At 37.1% G+C, this 20,314-nt stretch overlaps 1 protein-coding gene and 1 long non-coding RNA gene across 2 annotated transcripts in view; both read right to left on the bottom strand.

Moving 5' to 3' along the window:
* LOC129347390 (uncharacterized) overlaps positions 1-1,771 on the bottom strand; it is a 3,880-nt gene extending 2,109 nt beyond the window's left edge. Inside the window, exons 1-2 of the long non-coding RNA XR_008599475.1 lie at positions 1,496-1,771; positions 1,332-1,380 (exon numbers count right to left, since the gene is read on the bottom strand). This is a non-coding gene — a long non-coding RNA (uncharacterized LOC129347390). The remainder of the gene's footprint in view (positions 1-1,331; positions 1,381-1,495) is intronic.
* Positions 1,772-5,453: 3,682 nt separating this feature from the next.
* Positions 5,454-20,314, bottom strand: part of crlf1b (cytokine receptor-like factor 1b) — an 18,046-nt gene continuing 3,185 nt past the window's right edge. Inside the window, exons 2-7 of the mRNA XM_055004969.1 lie at positions 18,427-18,705; positions 16,161-16,290; positions 15,795-15,967; positions 12,257-12,414; positions 10,153-10,321; positions 5,454-6,033 (exon numbers count right to left, since the gene is read on the bottom strand). Coding sequence (XP_054860944.1) covers positions 5,813-6,033; positions 10,153-10,321; positions 12,257-12,414; positions 15,795-15,967; positions 16,161-16,290; positions 18,427-18,705 — 1,130 coding nt within the window. The 3' untranslated portion in view covers positions 5,454-5,812. The remainder of the gene's footprint in view (positions 6,034-10,152; positions 10,322-12,256; positions 12,415-15,794; positions 15,968-16,160; positions 16,291-18,426; positions 18,706-20,314) is intronic.

Below are 20,314 nucleotides of genomic sequence, written 5' to 3'. Positions count from 1 at the left end.
TTTTTTTTCGACATAGTATACTATGGCGTTTTTTTTGCGCCAAAATTCATGATTTTTTTTTCAAAGAAAACCGTACAATAGTGTTTTTCCACGGCCTTCTTTACATTATTTCATCATATGGCACATTTTTACAACATGTTGAAAAATCCCATTTTTTTTCGACATAGTATATTATGGCGTTTTTTGCGCCAAAATTCATGAGGATTTTTTTTTCAAAGAAAACCTTTCTGGAGTATTTTTCACGGCCTACTTTACATTATTTCATCATATGGCACGTTTTTACAACATGGTGAAAAATTGCATTTTTTTTTTTTACATAGTATACTATGGCGTTTTTTTGCGCCAAAATTCATGATTTTTTTTTCAAAGGAAACCTTTCTGGAGTGTTTTTCACAGCCTAATTTACATTATTTCATCATATGGCATGTTTTTACAACATGTTGAAAAATGACACTTTTTTTTCGACATAGTATACTATGGCGTTTTTTTTTGCGCCAAAATTCATGATGAATTTTTTTTGTCAAAGGAAACCTTTCTGGAGTGTTTTTCACAGCCTAATTTACATTATTTCATCATATGGCATGTTTTTACAACATGTTGAAAAATGACATTTTTCGACATAGTATACTTTGGCTTTTTTTTGCGCCAAAATTCATGGTGATTTTTTTTTCAAAGAAAACTTTTCTAGGGTGTTTTTCATGGCCTCCTTTACATTATTTCATCATATGGCATGTTTTTACAACATGTTGAAAAATGACATTTTTCGACATAGTATACTATGGCGTTTTTTTGCACCAAAATTCATGATGATTTTTTTTTTCAAAAAAAACCTTTCTGGAGTGTTTTTCACAACCTGCTTTACATTATTTCATCATATGGCACGTTTTTACAACATGCTGAAAAATCGCATTTTTTTCGACATAGTATACTATGGCGTTTTTTTGCGCCAAAATTCATGACGATTTTTTTTTTCAAAGAAAACCTTTCTGGAGTGTTTATAATGGCCTCCTTTACATTATTTCATCATATGGCACGTTTTTACAACATGTTGAAAAATCCCATTTTTTTTCGACAAAGTATAAATTTTTGTATGCGGCTATATGTATTTGAAACTAAATGTCAGTACAGTTCTGCGCTGCTCCATAACGTTTACAATAGCACAGCAAGCAATTTCACACAACTGAAGATATTTTACAGTGGAAGAAGTAAAAAATAAATAAAAACTTAAAAAAACTTACAATAATTACACATTCTGGTAAATAAAACTGCTAGCAGTCAAAGAAACATTAACATATACAATATTAAAGGTAAAAAAAAGGAAGAAAACTTACGAGCCAATGCATCATCTGGGAGGGGCATTTGAGGAGTGACAGAAGGTACCTGTCATGCAGCACACACATACAATCAGAGTGAGAACAAACACACATGGATGGAATCATGGGCTTTACACTGAATTGTATAAATGCAGAAATAACTATTTGAAGATCAAATTTACCACAGATGAAGTGTGTGCCGAACTTGACACATCACTGGTGGATGAATGTGAGCTCTGGCCAGTGGCGGTGGATGAAGCACCAGGAGCAAGAGGAACCTGTGGTGTCACAGGAGGCACAACAGTCAACATTTGCAGGGTGCATGTACATGCAACTGAAGTTATGTCTTCAGTGTGACTCAACTAACACATTTCAACAGTTGATGGACATAAAGCAAAATCCCCTGGTGAATTTAACCCTCCTGTTGTCCTCATTTACGGGCACCAAAAAATATAGTTTCCTTGTCTGAAAAAAAAAAAAATCAAAAAATTCAGCAAAAAAATTCCCAAAATTTCTGAAAATTTGCAAAACCTTCAGGAAGAAAACTCCAATAATTCCTTAAAAATTTACCTTTAAAGTTTTATTTTAAAAAAGCCCCCAAATTTGTCAAGAATATTCTTGTAAATATTTTTGAAAAATGAGTACAAATCTTCAAAAAAAAATCCTAAAAATATCTAAAATGATTATATATATGAAGCCATTTTTGTGAAATAACAGTGCTACAAGGCAAAATGTCAAGCCATCAAAAATGTGTGATATGAAACAATGGCCAAATTAGGCTAATGTATCACCTCTGCAGCCTACAGTTTCATAAGAAAACAAGAGTTAATATGCTACAGCAATCAAGCAAAGCTGTTTATATCTCAAATCGGCAATCCATGACAGCACTGAATTAAAATATGACATCAGAGAGAAAGGGTAATTGAAAGTATATTTCAGGCATAAGTAAGTGTGTAAGTTAGCATGCATTACACGATAGATAGATAGATAGATAGATAGATAGATAGATAGATAGATAGATAGATAGATAGATAGATAGATAGATAGATAGATAGATAGATAGATAGATAGATAGATAGATAGATAGATAGATAGATAGATAGATAGATAGATAGATAGATAGATAGATAGATACTTTATTAATCCCGAGGGAAAATCAAGTGTTCAGCAGCTTACATACAACATAAAATAACAAAGGAGGTTCGTAATATTAATAAAGGTTAGTATATACTCTGAAAATCTTGCTATACTATACTGTAAAAAAGCAATTCTAATTTTAAAATCTATAGGATACTAAACAAAATTACAATATACAATTTTTACACATTTCAAGGCAGGGTGATTTAAAGTGAGTTTAGTGATTTAAAGTGACTTTGACAGGTAGTAGGGAAAAAAGTTATATCAAACTACCTAAGGTGCATTAAGATTCTATAATAGCATAGCATATAATAGCATAATTGTCGGGATTATCCGGACAGTGGGTCAAACTAGCAAAACTTAGATTTGCCGTTATATTTAGAAAAGCAGTTAATGCCACAGACGTAACGTCAGCATTCCTTTACTGATATTATTGACAGGCTGCGACCAAAATGCATATTTTCTGTGAATATAGACAATGACATACTGGGCTTACTTTACCTCCTGAAGGCAGAAATAGCTGAGTTTTTCTTCCCAGTTTCACCCGGGCTGACTTGTATTTTTCTGGTAGTTTATCTGAACGTAAACACAGAGAGCGGCCGGCGGCGCGCTGGGGATTTGAACGCCAACGCGTGATTGGTCGATGCGATCGGCGTATCAGAGGGGGGCAAAATATGAATCCGGGCATCAGATTAGAGCAGAGGGGTGGAAGATGATCTGGCGGTTCTGATTTGTCCCGAAAAGAATGACCAGGTGATATGAGTGGTTTTGAAAAGAAAGGCCGGGCGACATGAGTGGTCGGGAAAAGATGATTCGGGCGACGCGATTGGCCTCCCCCGTGCAGACGAGCGGCCTCAGATCAGATAAAAAGAAATAATTTCGTCGTCCCTTTGGCATCGTAGTTCCTCAAGTGACCACATGGGCGGAGCCGAGGCGGAGTCTGGGTGGAGTCAGGGCAGAGAGTGGGCGGGGAGGTGGGTGGCGGCCTCCCCCCTCTACTCCCCCACCTCCCCCCACCACCCACCACACCTTCCCCTGCCCTACGAGTTCTTCGAGTCTCCACGGGTTTTCCCCAGTTTCTGGAGTTTCCACCAGGTCCGAGGCACAACAACTTGTCATGAAGAGGTGTTGAAGTCGGCAAGGATGGACTGACTTTTTACAGAGACTAGAAGGAAGACCACTAGAAGAGCAGGTCTTTAACCACCATCCATAAAATCCATGGAGTCGCTCCAGAGAAATGAAGGGAGGTCAACTTTTATCAACCTCATCCACATGTTCAACTTCATATCTTTACTTGGAGATTTTTAGCACCACAAACCTTTAGTATCACACTTTATTATCATTTATTAGGACTTTAATGGAATCCACCAGCAGATTTACTTTTTCTTGACAAACTTTATTCTTGTCATCGTGGGACTGCAGTATTTAAAACTCTTCCTTCTATTTGACCTCATGTTTATTAGTTTTAGTGGAGAAACTTATTTTAATTGTCCATTAGTCTCTTAAAAACTAAATAATAAATTTGATTAGTCAAGATGTTTAAATTTCTTACTTTGTCATATTTTAAATATGACAAAAAATATATAAAAAATAAAGTGTCTTGAGACAATTTGACCTGTAACTGGCGTTATATAAATAAAATTGAATTAAAACTGTATGTATCTTGTAATGTTGGAGTAATTCAGCCATATATGTTGGAAAACACATTTTCTTTGTCTATTAATTTGTTGATTGTTTTCTCCAGTAATTCATTTCTTGTTTTGGTTTATAAAATGTCAAACCCAAATATATTCAGTTTACTGTCATAAAAACCAAAAAGATTCACATTCATGATGCAGAAATCAGGCAGTTTTTCACTTTTTTTTTTTATCTTAGTTTAGTCAGAAAGATAGTTGATATTGTGTGAATTGTTGCAGCTTGTGAGCCGTAGAAGGTTTTAATCTTTGGGGCCGAGTGTCAGAAAACATTTAGAAACCAACATCAACAAAACACTCAACAAAGATTTGAACATCATTAAAGGGAAATCCAACTTTTGCATGACAATGTCTAATTAAAGGACATTTATTTCCAACGTAAATGTATGATATTCATCCTCTGGAGCTTTCTCTTCACATCGTCTTCCACCTGGACTGCTTTGGTCGGGAGCATGTGCAACAAACATTTGAAAAACTGCACTTTAACATCAATGAATGACACTGAAGTTTAACCTCTACATAAATGAGACTGAGTCTGGATGTGCTGCTCTGTCATTAACTCTTAAGTTTAGGGAAAGTTCAAACAAAAGAGGACAGTTCAGATCAGACTTGAGAATGAGCTTATTCTGAACATCTCAGACTTTCTGAGCTTCAGCACCTCTAGCAAGATATTTTAACAACCAGCATCTCCATGAACAGTTTTATTAACTAAATGTACCACATTACAGTAACACAACACACTTCGGCTGTTTACATGAAACTCAACACAAACATCGTCAGCTTAATGCTACGTTAGCTTAATGCTACGTTAGCTTAATGCTACGTTAGCATTAATCAGGCTACGACTGAGCAGCTAGCTCGGTTAGCATCGCTAACATTAAAACGAATATTTACCGGATGCTAACTCTCTTCTCTGGTCAACACACACAGAAATAAACTCCACCAACATCTGGAGTGCATGGCACACATTATATCTGACACTAAAGCTGCATATAAAGTGCAGTAAAAGCGGCACCGATACGAAAATAAACATTAACTTACCGAACAATCAGAGTCCTTTCAGTGTCTGCTGGTAGAATCAGCCGAAGGCAGAAAACTGGTTAGAACAAGCCAACGGGCAGGAAAACTGTCTGTGGAAAAGGTTCTGCTGCTCCACCGATAAATAAACCAATAGTTATTATATCAGAATTAATCCAAACAAGGAGAGCAGAATCTCTGCTGCGTCCTCCATAGGACCTGTCAATCATTCCAGACCAGACTGTCAATCAAGTAGTCCCGCCCCTTGGCTTCACAAAACTTTAACACTCCATAAAAAAATCAATATTGATTTATTTTAAGATCAGCCACCTGATCTCTCATTTTGACCATGAAAACTAACCAAAAACAAAATTATATCCAGTCTATGCACCGTACTCTGTTTGGCTCCACACTTGCTGATGACCACTTCCGGTCTCAGAAAATGAAAAAACGGACCTTTTTCGTTTCTGTCTCTTACTGATTTTACTGTTTTGTTATTCTAAATATAAAATGAAAATCAAAGCATTTTTAAAATTTCGTATATCCGTTTTTGAACATGAAAAGCAAAAACGCCTTTTATTTCAATTTTAATTTTTGTATTTTAAAACGAAAATCAAATAACCACTCGTTTTTTGTTTTTCAATACCCGTTTCAGAACGGAAAATCCAATTGCCAAAATATACACGGACCCTGGTTGCGTGCTTTGTGCGATTTCTGCAGCCACACCCGCCACTGGTCGTACAGTTTGATGGACATGCCGCTGCAGCCGTACGCGTGCTTCCGGATCCAGCCGAAGAACTGCTTGAGCTCCCGCCGCAGGGTGGAGTTTTGCTCGCCGGGCTTCGCATCGCAAGAGCTGCTCGGCTGCCGCTCTGGGAGGATGGAGGGGAGGGGAGGGGAGGGGAGGGGAGGGGAGGGGAGGGGAGGGGGGAGGGGAGGGAGGGGAGGAGAAGGAAGAGCGGGAGACAGAAGGGGGAGGATGCGAGAACAGCGTCAAGGTTACACTCAGGATGAGAGATGGTAGGAGGAGATGTATAGATCAGACTGCTTAGGAGGTGATGTGTCAGCACAGATGGGACTGACGTGTTTCTCCTTTACTGGCAATTTATAACATTATATGAATACATTAAGTGAATTTATGTTGTTGTGAGCACCATACAATAAAACAACACAATAACCCCTTTAAAAAACAACAAACGCTGCTCTTTGTTCAATAACTCTATTTATTGTCATTTACTGTGATTGTAATAAACTTTGGTTCACTGCAATATTGCACTAAAACTCTGAATCATTCTAAATATGCTATTTTATATATATTTATAGTTGTACAGAGTAAACACCTGTTGTTGTTTTTTACCTGTTGCCTTTGCTTAAAAGCATGTGTCCTTTACTTTACAAAAGTAAAGGAAACACCAGAGCCAAATTTCTTGAATATGTTCACAAACTTAGCCAATAAAACAGATTCTAGCCGATTTATGTTTTTTGGGGGATTTTTGAAAGTATATTTTGAACATTTTAACAAAAAGAAAAGAAAACAGAGTGGGAAGAAGTTGAAACTTCTCTAATCCCACCTCTTCTCCCTATTCAAATGATTGTAAATCTGTTCTTCCTGCTTCTTCAAAATACTACCATTTATAAACAATAATAATAACAACAATAACAATAGTGAGCATGATTTATAATAAATATACACCAATATGTCCATCTACATTAATACAAAAGGACGTAACAATAGCAAAACAGAACAGAAAGAAAAGACCCATCTAATAATGTGCATACATATTGATGCATACGTTGGAAAGTATTTTACTTTCCAATGTATGCATCACGAGTACACGACTGCCGGTAGCCGAATGTTGGGTGTTCTGGTCACGTATTGTTTATGGACTTGTCAAGGATGATAGCAAAGATTTTGTCAAAGCAAACACAACGCTGGAGTCTAATTCCTTGTATGTGTTCACAAATTTGGCCAATAAATCAGATTCTGATCTTTTAATAAATGTATAATGTACCAGACTGAATTATCTGAAAAACTATTGAACTGATTGGCTGTCCTTTCCAGCATACAGTACAATAATTTGACTTTTGCCAGAGTATTCAGTTTAATTCATGGTGAAGACTATTGACTTTCCTATAAACCAGCTGAGCTTCTAGTTCAGTGTTAATTTGCACGTTAACATGACAAAATACTGAGTGCTGTTGATGCTTTTTTTTAAAAAACACAATAATTTGTGTTGAAGCAGCAGCCCAAAAGTTGTATATGAAATAAGTCAGTATTAAATCTCAAGAAAAACATTTTTATGTCTTTTTATTCGGCTGAAGCTTTACTTAGTTTCGGTCCTGAAATTGTACGTATTGAGTAATGTTCTGTTTCAAGTATGTTGTTGTTTTTGTAAAATATCAGCTCAAACAGGTAAAGGTCAGTATGTGTGCACTCAAAAGTCTACTCAAAACGTTCTCATTTTCAACTTTCACATGTTCGATGCTATTAAAAACGTTGAAAAAAGCTCAAATCTTCATAATTTAGTGTTATATTTAATCAAAACATGAACATTAATTTAACAAATGTTGTGCAAAGCAAATACCTAACACTGAATGCACATGAAGTGGAGTTAACGTCAATTTAAGTTTAAGAACTTCAGTGAGCAGTGAAAGTCTGAGTAACGATACAGATGAATTTTAAAGCTAAGCCAACAGATTTAATGAAATATTGTACAGCTACACTTGTTTAAAGTAGAGAAGCTGGATTCCACATTTTGAGGAATGATGTAAAATGCAGCAGTTAAGGTTGAAAAACGTTCCTGAATTACAGAGTCTGACACTCAGTTGATATGAGTGACTATATCATGTTATATAGGAATTTCTGCCTTAATTTGATTTGATTGGAAATCAGAGAATATCTAAAGGTATAATTGAAGCAATCCCCATCTATATTTTATAAGTAATTAGAAGACGTTTGACAAATCCCGCTTCATTATCACTCATGCAATTTTCAGTTAGACAGCTGTGATTTTAATAAGGTGAACAAAACTATTAGAAACACATCTGATAGCATTTTATATAGATTTCATTCATCTATTCAAAAAGAGCTTTTCACAAACCAAATATTTAATTTCTCATATCTATAGGATAGCATATTCATCCAAGGGGTTGTAATGAGAAAGCTTTGGAATAAAGGAAAGTAACTGTGCATCCAATGACGACACGAAAATACGGATCATTTATTATTCCAATATATGCATGAAGCGGCGTTAGAGCTTTATATGTATGACTGGCTTTACATGAAGGTCGTGAACCTTTGCATGTTTCATAACTCCAAATCCCTTAAAGTCATGGAAAATGCAATAACCGTATACTTGATATTATATATTGTTCTAAAGCAAGCATTCTAAAGCTATATTGTTTGCAAATGACAAGGTGATCAATTGAGGAATAAACAGTGACTTCTGGTGGCATTTCGGAGACATAAAAATTCCAAATTTGCCATCAAATTTTGTACAACCTCACAGAAGTGCTAGAGGTGGATTTCTATTCATCTAATTAACCCTCATGTCATCCTGCGGGTCCAATTAACCCATTTTAAAGTTTGAAAATGTGGAAAAGAAACATATTTTAACAGTGAAAATTTCCACATTTTTGGGATATTTTTGAACACTTTTTGGTGGAAAAAAGAAATGTAAAAAAATGTTTTTTAAGAACATTCACAAAAATAAATCAACCAAAATCCAGCGAATTTCACTGGATTTTGGTTGATTTTGAATGTTCTTAAAGAAAATATAAGAAGTTTTACTGATATATATGTAATCACTTTAGATAATTTTGCGATTTCTTTGGGAGATTTTTTACTATTTAAAAAAAAATATTATTACATGAAAGAATTTTCTTGCCAAATTTGGGGGATTTTTTAAAATAAAACTTTTAAGGGAAACTTTTAAGGAATTATTGGAATTTTCTTCCCGAAGGTTTTGCAAATTTTCAGAAATCTGTGGAATTTTTTTGCTGAATTTTTGGATTTTTTTCAGACAAGGAAACAATATTTTTTGGTGCATGTAAATGAAGACAACAGGAGGGTTAATATGTAGGTCATAAATTATCAAAAGCAGAGTGAAATATCTGGTACAATTTCACAATTTCTATAGCAGACATCAGTCTCTTCCTTTCACATGCTCTGGTTCCACATTAAAAATGAATTTAACGTTGAAAATTCTGCATGTCTCATTAACTTCAAGGGAAAATGATCTCCTCAGTGAACATTTGTGATGATTCATGGTATTTATTTTCCCAAACTGATTCTGTAAACATGTTTCCCAGTTTAAAGTCCTTCACTGTGGAGGTGACATCCCACATTTGGCTTCTTGTGGTGAATTCTGCCGTCTGCCACAATCAATTCTTCATGTCAAACGGCAGAGCCTGATAACAGCTTCCTCCCTCCGGGGGACTAAATGCCACATAACCCATGTACCTCATTATCTGCTCCCCAACCTGCTTCCACTCAGCCTTTATAGGGCCTTCGTGTGCCGCAGACAGATGAGCAGCTTTTTAACTTGATCAATCTTTGAAGCTGACGACGAAAATCTATCAAATGTCCCTGCGGCTCTCCGCAGTTCCTACTAATCCTCTGCTAGGAGATCTCTATCGAGGTATCTGGGCTATTGATGTTTAGTTTCTTCTGGGTCACATGCGGTTTGGGTATTTTTGTTCCAGATGTGGATAAAGAACGTTGTTTTTCTGACTTTAATTAGTAGCGAAAGGCTGATTATTTGAGAGGAAAAGATGGTCAAGATTTGTGGGCATCAAAGAAAGACTTCAGTTCTAATTTGGTGGGTTTTATGTTTCCTGTCAAGAAAACAAAAGAACTATTTTGCTTATATAGTCTCCAAAAAGCCGATTTCCGACTGATGGTTTTTGCCTGTAAATGCTAAAATTATAGCAAAGAATCCCTGATGTTTTGGTGTTTTTTGGAGGTGCCATGTCCTCTGTAAAGTACGTACCGCTGCTGGGCGTGGAGGCAGCAGTCGGGTGGCTCCAGTCGCTCCAGATTCCAGCCTTCCTGGAGCCAAAGATGCCGACCGGGTTGCACCTCACTTGGACAAAATAGACAGTTCCAGGCTGGAGACCCGCCAGCCGACATGATGTCAGATTACCGACATCATCCACCACCTGACAGAGGAAATGACAAAGTTCTGTAGGAGAAGCCACAAAGGCATGAAGCTAAAAATATCTGCAGCAACAATTTTATACAATTTGGTGCAAAAGTTTGATGCATTTCAGATGTTTAGATTCACACAATATATCGACTGAGAGGCATCGACATCATTCTGGAGCATTAAAATGACCTCAAAACAACGATCAGCAACAAGAACAAGGATGTTCTGACCCAAACAGAGGCCTGATCTCAACATATGAACAGACAGAAAACACACAGTACATTCTGTTTCTGGTGAGTGAGCGCAGATACAGTAGGGTAGGAATTTCATCTGGGGGTCAAAATACATTTTTTAGAACAATTTCGGCTCGATTATTCCCGATTTGCCTGACATTTTATAGCATAAAATACGGACATTTATAGAAATAGTAAAAGCTCTATTAGTTATATTTCAGGAACTATTTTGAACTCCAGATGATTTCATTTTTGTGGTACATGTTGTCATACCTGCTCAATCAGTTATAAAAGTTCAACAAAAATAGCTTTATATTCATTTTTGTTACCAAGTATTTGTTATTAATTGACAGTATTTTTGACTATTATTTTATTCTTGTAAATATACAGTTTACACTGTCTTTACTTCATTCTGTGTAAATATATTCTTTGCCCTATTCTTATATTGTTATGCTGTTTGCGGTGTAAAGGATAGCCATCCAGTTTAATTGCACAATGACAAAGGCATTCGTATTGGAATTAAAGAAAGTATTACTATTTGTTTTCTTTCGTATTAATGTGATATGCAGCTACATATTGTTCAGAAAATATCACCAGCTGACTGCTGCATTATCAGTTTTTTTGTTAATCTGTTTTCAAAGATTGGATTTTTCATGATAGCTTCACTCTTTGTTCATATTTCAATTCATCCATAATCAAAGCTTATATGAGCCACTTGTCTAATATTGCAGATTATCAATCAATAACACGATTAAAAAACAGTGAACATTTCAGGCTTTTATCTTTAACAGTTCATGAGATATTGCCATTCAAAGTTGGCCGAAAAGAAAATCAGAGATGGCTGAGCAAAAGGCCTCTGATGATTTGAGATGAAATGACCTTTTTTTTGGAGTTTTTTTTGTTGTGATACAGATTACATAAGCAGATTCAAACATTCCAGGTAGAAATGCTGTTTTTGTTAAGTTCCTATTCTGAGTAGCATCCACGGTTTTCTGTTCCTCCTTTTGCGTAGAATTACTTTTTGTTGTCACAAAAATCTATTATTCATTAAAATCGCAATCAGCTCTGGTTCATCTGCGACCATCTGGCTGTTTACTTCCCTCTACGTGCCAGGTTGAACAAAAAAACACATTACAGCATTAGTTTTGAAAGCGTCCTCACTTTACTTTTAGTGTCTAAGATGTTTGCACAATTCTACACAAATCTGTAGCACAGATTAAAAGGATATTTTATAATCACTTTTTCTGACTTTGTTCTGCTTCCCTCTTGAATGTAGTCGGGATATTAGTGGCTCCAAATGCATTTAGATATTATTTGCTTAATCCTCTCATTTAATAGAGCATCCGGAATTCAGACTCATACTCTATGTACATACAGAGAGCAGAAATAATAAGAAGCTTTAGCCAGAAAACATCGAAGAGACAGTTTGAAGGAGTAACAGTTTCTAAAAGCTCCATTTCTGCACTTTGGATCAAAGCCACATTTCAAAATTTACTAGTTATAAATTGCTGGCGGCAGTCGAGGGTTTTATGCAGGAGTGAGCTTTGCTTTGTAATGAAAGCAAGAGGAGAGAAAAGCAGCAGGAAAACTTTAGTGTTCATCATTTCATGGATCAGTCGATGCTGCAGCTGAAATAATCCTGCAGCAGCCACAGAGGGAGAGCGTTTGCTGCTGTTCTGCAGGTTTATGAGAAGGTGTTTGGATGTGTGCAGCACCTTCCAGTCTGCGCTGTCCTCCAGCCTGTAGCGGATCTGATATTTGGCCTGAAACAGGACGTCCTTGAGCTCGGGGGGGCTGGACCAGCGGACCGTCAGCTGGTCGTCCAGGTCGCCGACTCGACTCACCTGAACGTTGGCAGGAGGATCGGTGGTCACTGCAGGGGGAAGGACGAACATTACAGAGTTAGAAAACAGCAGGTTTACAGCACAAAGAGCAAAGATACGGCAGGTCTGAATGACAAGGAAAGGGCTAAAACACACTGAATGTTAGGAAATAACACAGAGAGCAGACAAGAAGCATCATATCACACAATTCCCCTGAAACCAAAGACTCTTTTACACACGTTAGGCTTATAAATTCCTCTCTGTTCCAGAAAACACTTCCTTTACTGAAATCTATGATTTAAAAAAAATAACCACCAAACTGCTAAAGTCAGAACTTCATTAGTAATCATGCAAAGTAATAAAAAAGAGAAAATAGTTTTGTGTGATTTACACCAAGAAGGTAATTTCAGAAATTAAAGATGATCATTTTTGTGATCAATTAACTTAAAAGGCTCTGAAGATCCATCAACTCACCAAGACAGAGAATAATCATAATGATGTCTTAGGGGTTATGTCTACTTAAAATAAAAACCTACATTACAAAATAAGTCGTGGATTTTCACAAACACGACCAGTCAAAAGTTTGGACACACATTGTCATTCAATGCTTTTTATTTATCTGTATTATTTTCTACATTGTAGATTAATACGGAAGATTAACACTTTTTTTGTTTAATTAATAATCCCACATGTATTCTTTTATAGCTTTGATGTCTTCAGTGTTAATCTGCAATGTAGAAAATAATTAAATAAAAACCACTGAATGAGAAGGTGTGTCCAAATCTTTGACTGGTAATGTACATGAGCATATAGAATATATTGGTCAAAGGATATCTAATGAAAGATGAAAGTTGGGAAATGTAGGATCCAGTGTTTTTGAAATTCAAGATATCTTTGCTGCTGCCACTTTGATTTTGATCAATAATATTTTAATATTCAAGGAAACGTGGTTCAGTAAAATACTTTATTCGTCTTTACCACCCTGTCACTGCAATAACTTTGAAAGAAATAAAATACTGTAAACAAACATGCATATAGACTTGTATAATAATCAGTAAGTGAAAGAAAAACAAATAAATACATTCAACATTTAACAGGATTCTGTGATTACACCTATAATATGACTTTCATCATCACAGCTTCCCACTAATTTAGATTTGAGCTTTTAGCAGCTTTTATGACTCCGCCAAGGAACACGGCGGCGTCATGTGACGATCGGCCTACGTTTGTATGTTAATCTGTGTTCAGGGAAGGTCAGAAACAACACAAGGACCGCCTCATTACATTCTGGCAGTGATGCAGCTTATAGTCTGGATCCATGGATTTGTTAAGGGTTTCCGTATTATTGTGAGATAGCGGCACGTCGTCACTGTAACCATGACAAGTGAACACTACATCAGCTCCTTGCTGATGATCATATGACTGCGATTCTACTACAACTGCACCACTGCAGACTGAGCAGCCTGGCGGAGTACTGTACTCTCATAGTGCTTTTCTTGTTTTTACTGTGGAACCTTCAAGAGACCAAAAAAACCCAAAACATTAAAGCAGCCATGAAAGTGAAATCAACTGCTAGCCCTTGTATTTGTATCATTCATAGGTATTTGTATGTTAATCATCTATTTGGAATTGCTCATATGTGTTCTTCATTTTAGAGAAACAAAATGCTCATGTTTAGGTTGAATTCAGTGATGAGGCACATGGCTGTGATCTCAGGTCTTCTGAGGAAAGTCTAAAGAAACTGCATTCTCATCTAATATACGGCATAAACTAAGCCGCAGAGGGATGCCGTTACTTATCCAGGAAGCTGTTCTGTCTTTCAAAAGTGGGAGAGAAAAAAGCAGCCAGAGTTCCAGTATTTATACAGCTATACTCTATACAGAACGCCAGGAAAAAGATTTAGTACATCACATGTAGTATGCCAGAAATGCCTGGACATCCTACTACATCTAGTTTGTAAGCCAGCATGCTGTTCTGGTCATTCTGCATCACAATCCTCTGCATAGTTACATCATATAAACAAGCTACAGAAACAGACGACAGCCAGTTTCACACCGCAGGTTGAAGTAGGAGAAGCAGTTGTTTGCATACTGCATGGAACAGTATGTACTTTGTAAGGGCAGCTGCAAGATGGACATAAGTAAAGAGAAAAACATGAAGTTTGGAAGCGCAGCCTTCGAGTTTCTTTATGGTGCAGAAATCGGACCATATGGAGTTATTTGAATCAAGTCAGTGGGAACGAGTTTTGTGTTCACTGTCATGGTATAAAGAAGCTTCTGTTCATGTCTCTTCCTAGTTGCTAAGGAATAAATTTACCAACGACCCACCAAAGTGTTTTCGCTCATTATCTTAACAAGCAGCATTTCCACAACAGTATTCCTTATTGGTTAACACATGCATTAGTGTCCATCCACATCTACAAGAACAGCCAGCAATAACTACAGCACTCGATGATGCAAAGGAATGAATTTTTCAGCAATTATTTTCCAGAAGTCCATCTGCTTCGAACATGCTCATGTTGTTTATATAGAGTTCATAACTTTCCATTAGAATAATCAGCAAGTGGAACATTTAAACATTTTCTTTTGATTTTGGTGGGTCTTCACCTGCTGCCCAGCTGGCTGCAGGCTTTGGTTCAGGTCAGACTGTGCTTCCTATGAGAGCAGCATTAAATAAACCAACTACGTACCTACCTACCTACCTACCTACCTACCGCATCAAAGGAGTGCTTTGAAGAAGAAAAAGATGGAGGAGAAGATAAAGAGCACGAGAGACAAAGGAAGGAACTTATTAAACGTCTTGTAAAAAGGCCTTCCTGTTTCTGACCTCCTTCGCTGCCGGTATGTGACGCTGTCTGTCAGCTGACGCACTTTATTTGTTCAGATCAAGGGAAAAAAAGAGGAAAACTAAAGCCAGAACAAATATTCTCAGAGCTTATTGTTGTTGTTATTGTGGCAGCGTAATGCATCATACACATGGCATCGCCTCCTTCTCCTGCAGCCCACTCACAGCCTCCCAGATATCTGGGACCATTAACGGAGGAAGGATGCTCGGCTGCTCGTAATAAACGCCGCATTTAAAATTCGCTGGAGGCCCTGAGACTTTCTCTGACACGAGGGCCGGATAAAACTCGAGGAACATCACAAGCCATTTCAGAAATCTGTGGAGCTTCACCTGAGAGGCTCCGCTGCAGTTAAGTTTTACGACGGAGCAGTTTATGTAGGAGAACAGCAGCCTGAACTCATAATGCAGCAGCAGCAGCTTGGACAGAGGAAACCATAAAAACTAAACCTCTCTCTGCAGGAGAAGTGTGTGAGCCATATGCAGGAGATCACAAACAAATGTAAGAGGAGAAAAGAGGTAATAGTTGTGTTGATTAACCTACAGGAAACAAGTAACGTACATCCTGAGTCAATCTACCCTCACTCACCTACATCCAGGATGTCCAGGGTGGTGATGTCAGAGGTGGCCGAGCCCAGCTGATTGGTCGCCTCCACCCAGATCTCGTAGGGGGTGAAGAGGGCGATGTTGTGGGGGATGTAGCAGGAGTAACGCTGCTCTCCTGAGCCGTAATCCTCACACTCCTTCTCCTTTCCATGCCACCTGGATGTAAACACAAGACAGAATTAAACTGCTGTTCTGAAAATGCAAACAGATTCATATTTGCACACCAGAAAAACAACTTCCTGCAGCTGTTTACGTTGCTAAATGCACCGACAGCAGCTACGTTTGTTGCTAGTCTACCTGAGGGATGCTGGACGAGCTGATCGCCTGCAGCAGGTCTGAAGACGCTCACCTCAGCTTGTACTTGAGGATGTATTTGGTTCGGATGTGGGTCTCGCCCAGACCGCCGACGCTCCACCTGCACCTCAAGTCCTTCGTGTTGCGAGACAAACATGTCAAGTTGACCGGCTTCTCTGGAGGCACTTTAGAAAGAAAACAGAAAGACAACATTTAAAGGGAAAAACTGGTGCACACATACTGAAATCAAAAACATCAGATTTTCATTCTGAGCATAATGCTGAACTCTGCAGGCATTCATTCCACTGAGCAGACAGGCAGATAATAATCAGATGAAAAGAGCATTCATACCACACACACACTGTCTGTGGGAGGATCAGGATGCGTCACACACTTGTCATCAAGGCTCCTTAAATATTTAAACAACAGAATTTTGTCCAAAAGGAGCTCAGATGTTGTGTTAGGAGGGTGAAATGTATACAGGAGATCATCAGCTTTTGCACTCCCTCTTTAAAATGATTTTGGTTCATTGAAAGAACTGAGATATTAACTCAGGAAATGAACAAAACCAGCTTATTTTACATTTTCAGACAGTCGGTATCTGCTATGGAGTTGCTTATTGTGTCACTTGCTATGTCTGTGCACTGAGAATATGAACAACTACATGCGACAAAACTGACATAATAAATAAAGATAAAGCTGAAATGTCTTGTTTTGGCAATAAAGGAGGAAGAAATAGTGTAAAATCTTGGTATAACCACTGATGAGGGTCTAAAGTTCAGCAGCCACATTGAAGCTGTAACTAAAGTCAACATTCTGGCTTCTTAAAAACAGCTAAAATGAGAAAGTTTTTGTCAAAGAAAGCCTTAGAAAACCTCATTCATGCATTCATTTCTTGTAGAGTGAACTACTGTAATGCACTCCTTACTGGCCTCCCTAATAAGACCATTAGACATTCGCAACTTATTCAAAATGCTGCTGCTGGAAAACTGAAAAACACCAAAAAGACAAAAAGAGAGAATACATCAGTCCAATTCTTAGATCCCTGCAATGACTTCTAGCCACAAAAAAATCAATTTCAGGCTCTACTTAATCTCTATAAGTCTGTGAATGTGCAGGGCTTAATGTATTTTAGAAATATGTTATCTGAAGAATGTCAGGTCTGTCAGATCTGCAGCAGCTGGTCAGTTAGTGGAACCCAGAGTCCAGAGCAGAAACGGTCAAACAGCTTTGAGTTAATATACTGCTGGAATCAGTTCCAATCCACCAAGTCAAAGTTAGATTTGATGTAAGCATGTTTGAAACTAAGTTTAAGACTGATTTTGTCCCTCAGCTTTAAATTAATGTGTCACTTAAATGTATTATTCTTTTAAATTCAATGTCTAATTCTGGTTGAAACCTGTCTATATTTTTATTAATTTTATACTTTGTTCTTTTAATCGTTTATTTTTTCTGTTCTTTTAGTTAGATTTTTTTCTGTTTTTGTTTCTTTTTAAACATTTTAATGCACTCTGAATGGCCTTTGTGTGTGAAATGTGCTATACAAATAAACTGCCTTACCAAAATAAAACTAACAGCTGCAGTTTCATTTATTACATTTTCTATGTTTTCTGTTCTTAAAATTGGTTAATTTTTAAACTCAATCTATTTATATTAATTATGGGTGTAGCATGTATAGAAGTGGTTGGTGTAAATATTGGATATTAAAAAAAATTAAATTAAGTTGAAAATACATTATTTTTGCATATTTCGAAAGTATATTTTATTTCTATTTCAATTGTCTAATTTATTTTACATTTTTATTGATTTTACATGATTGTAATATTTTACCTTTCTTTTATTTACATATTTACCTATACCATTATTACTTATAGCTTTGTGTGTATTGTTTTACCCTTTATTTTCATTTATTCCACTTAATTTTATGCATTACTTGGATATGCCATTTTTGGTTCTTTAAGTATTTTATCCCGCGTTGTTGTATCGATTCATTTTGAAAAAGTTTAACTCCATTTGTTCACCTCTGCCCTATGTGTTGATCTATCTGTAAGCACTGTGTAAGCTCTTTATATGCATAAAATTATTATTATTACGAAAACAAAAAGTCACTATTACTGCTTTTAAACACCAGTTAGCTCATTCTGTCAGCACAATGCTTTATCACTGCATCTGTAGTGTCACTTATTTGACAACACATTCATTATTTACCATATTATGCACACTATCACCTCTTCAAAGTCCTGACAGTCGGCCTGTCTTGTCACCTCATAAACCAGAATAAAGTGAGACATCCCACTGTGACTCAAAAAGCCTCCACTCACTGCCCACATAGAGGCAGGAACCTGCCAGGACGTGTCCATCTGCTCCGTGACACACCAGGTTGTCTCCAGACTGCTGCTGGGATCCGTTCAGGCGGTGCAGGGTGACGCTCAGGACGCTGGAGGAAACCACGCTGTAGCTGCTGCTGGACAGACGAAGACCGTTCAGCGTCCAGAACAAGGTGGAGGCGTGGAGGCCGAGATCAGGGCTCAGCGAGCAGGAGGCCGTCAGGCTGGAGCCGATACGCAGGACTGGATCCTGGGGGGAGATCATGGCTACATCTGGGAGGTAAACACACAAAACAACCATTTAAATCAAGCTAGAATTAAATCAGTTTACCCTCTAAACCCCCAAACCCCACCAGGAGGTTTAAAAGGCATGATAAGTTGAGCAAACCCTGGAATTTATTGGAAATAATCTGCAGATTTTTAAACTGTCTGTGACATGCTGTTGGATTGGAACCAAATTTAAGCTTAAAATCATGATGTTTCTTCAAAAATCACTTAATTCTACTTGCGTTATTTAAAAATTAGCCAAAGAACTAAGCATTTGCTCGGACCAGATGCTGTAATAGAAACTAAAATGTTGCATTCCTTTGCACAAACATGAAGCCATTAATGACTCAGGTATGACAGACAGTCTTGTGTGAAAAATTCTGGGATTTCTCAGCTGTACTGCAGATTACACAGACCAACAAATTCAAAATATAAGTAGAAAAATATCTATAGTATATAGAGTCACCACTTTTTCTAGTATATCTAACCCCCGTACACGTTGATTCCATTTTATTTATTTATTTTTTGGTAAAAATAATCAAAGAATTTCTTTCTTTCTTATTATTTATGACTTTTGAAGTTCATTTTCTCTGCACAAATTAAATTTTTGAGTTCTGTCTTCTTCTAGGGATGGTTGTACTGTTTCCATAGAGGTGTAGGACTTTATATTGCAGTGACAAAATTAGCTCTTCACATCTCTTCATGTCACAGAAGAGCCTGAGGTGAAATCGCAACTTTTCCAATAAGAAATTATTAAAAGTCAGAATCTGTGGCCCAAAATTAGGAACCTTGTCTGTGTGTGATACAGAGCAGCAGCATTAGCAGCAGCGTCAGATGCAGCATCAGATGCAACATCAGATGCAGCATCAGATGCAGCATTTACAGCAGCAGCATCATTGCACCACAACAGTGCAGCAGCAGCAGCTCAGCACATATTTATGACCCAGTAATGAAGCAGATTTATGGAGCTTCGGTAGAATCGTTCAGAAAGGTCAACCCAGTTTGTTGGTAAAACCCTTGAATGCTTTTCGATCCCGCGACCCCTCTGAGGAATAAAGTTGGCTGTGATGATTGATGCCCCTGAAAAACCCTCTGCTGTGTGTTTGTTACTGCTGGCCTCCTTCTACACACAGATACGCCAGCTAAAGTGTAGAAATGAATTAAATTTGCTGCATGTGGGCGGCGGATAAATTGTCCAACAAATGTGTCACTATGTTGTTCAAGCCTCTGCAGATTTAACAACATGTATTCTAAATAAGAAATGTACATACACTGTAAAAAATAAAAATAAAAATGAATATTTTAATGTGTTTAACTGTATTTTTTTTATTTTTTTCACTGTAATATGACAGATTTTCCCTGTTTTGTTAAATTAAAGATGACTTCTGACTAGTAAAATCACAATAAAAAAGACTAATAATTTACATGCTAACCAACAAAAAAATGATTAAAACTGTAAACAAGGCTGAAAATCTGCATTTATTCAAATAGCAATTTCTGAAGAAACATTTGACTGTAAAATTGCACTATTTTTTAAAACAGTATTTAAAATCAGAAAATATAGAATTATTTTAATTACATTTTTCTGCTATTTAAAAGAAAAAAATATGTACAT

This window comes from Amphiprion ocellaris, chromosome 2 (genome assembly GCF_022539595.1).
Source record: "Amphiprion ocellaris isolate individual 3 ecotype Okinawa chromosome 2, ASM2253959v1, whole genome shotgun sequence".
Classification (NCBI taxonomy): domain Eukaryota; kingdom Metazoa; phylum Chordata; class Actinopteri; family Pomacentridae; genus Amphiprion; species Amphiprion ocellaris.
The sequence above is the reverse complement of the archived record's forward strand: the minus strand, read 5'-3'. Positions and strand labels throughout refer to the sequence as shown.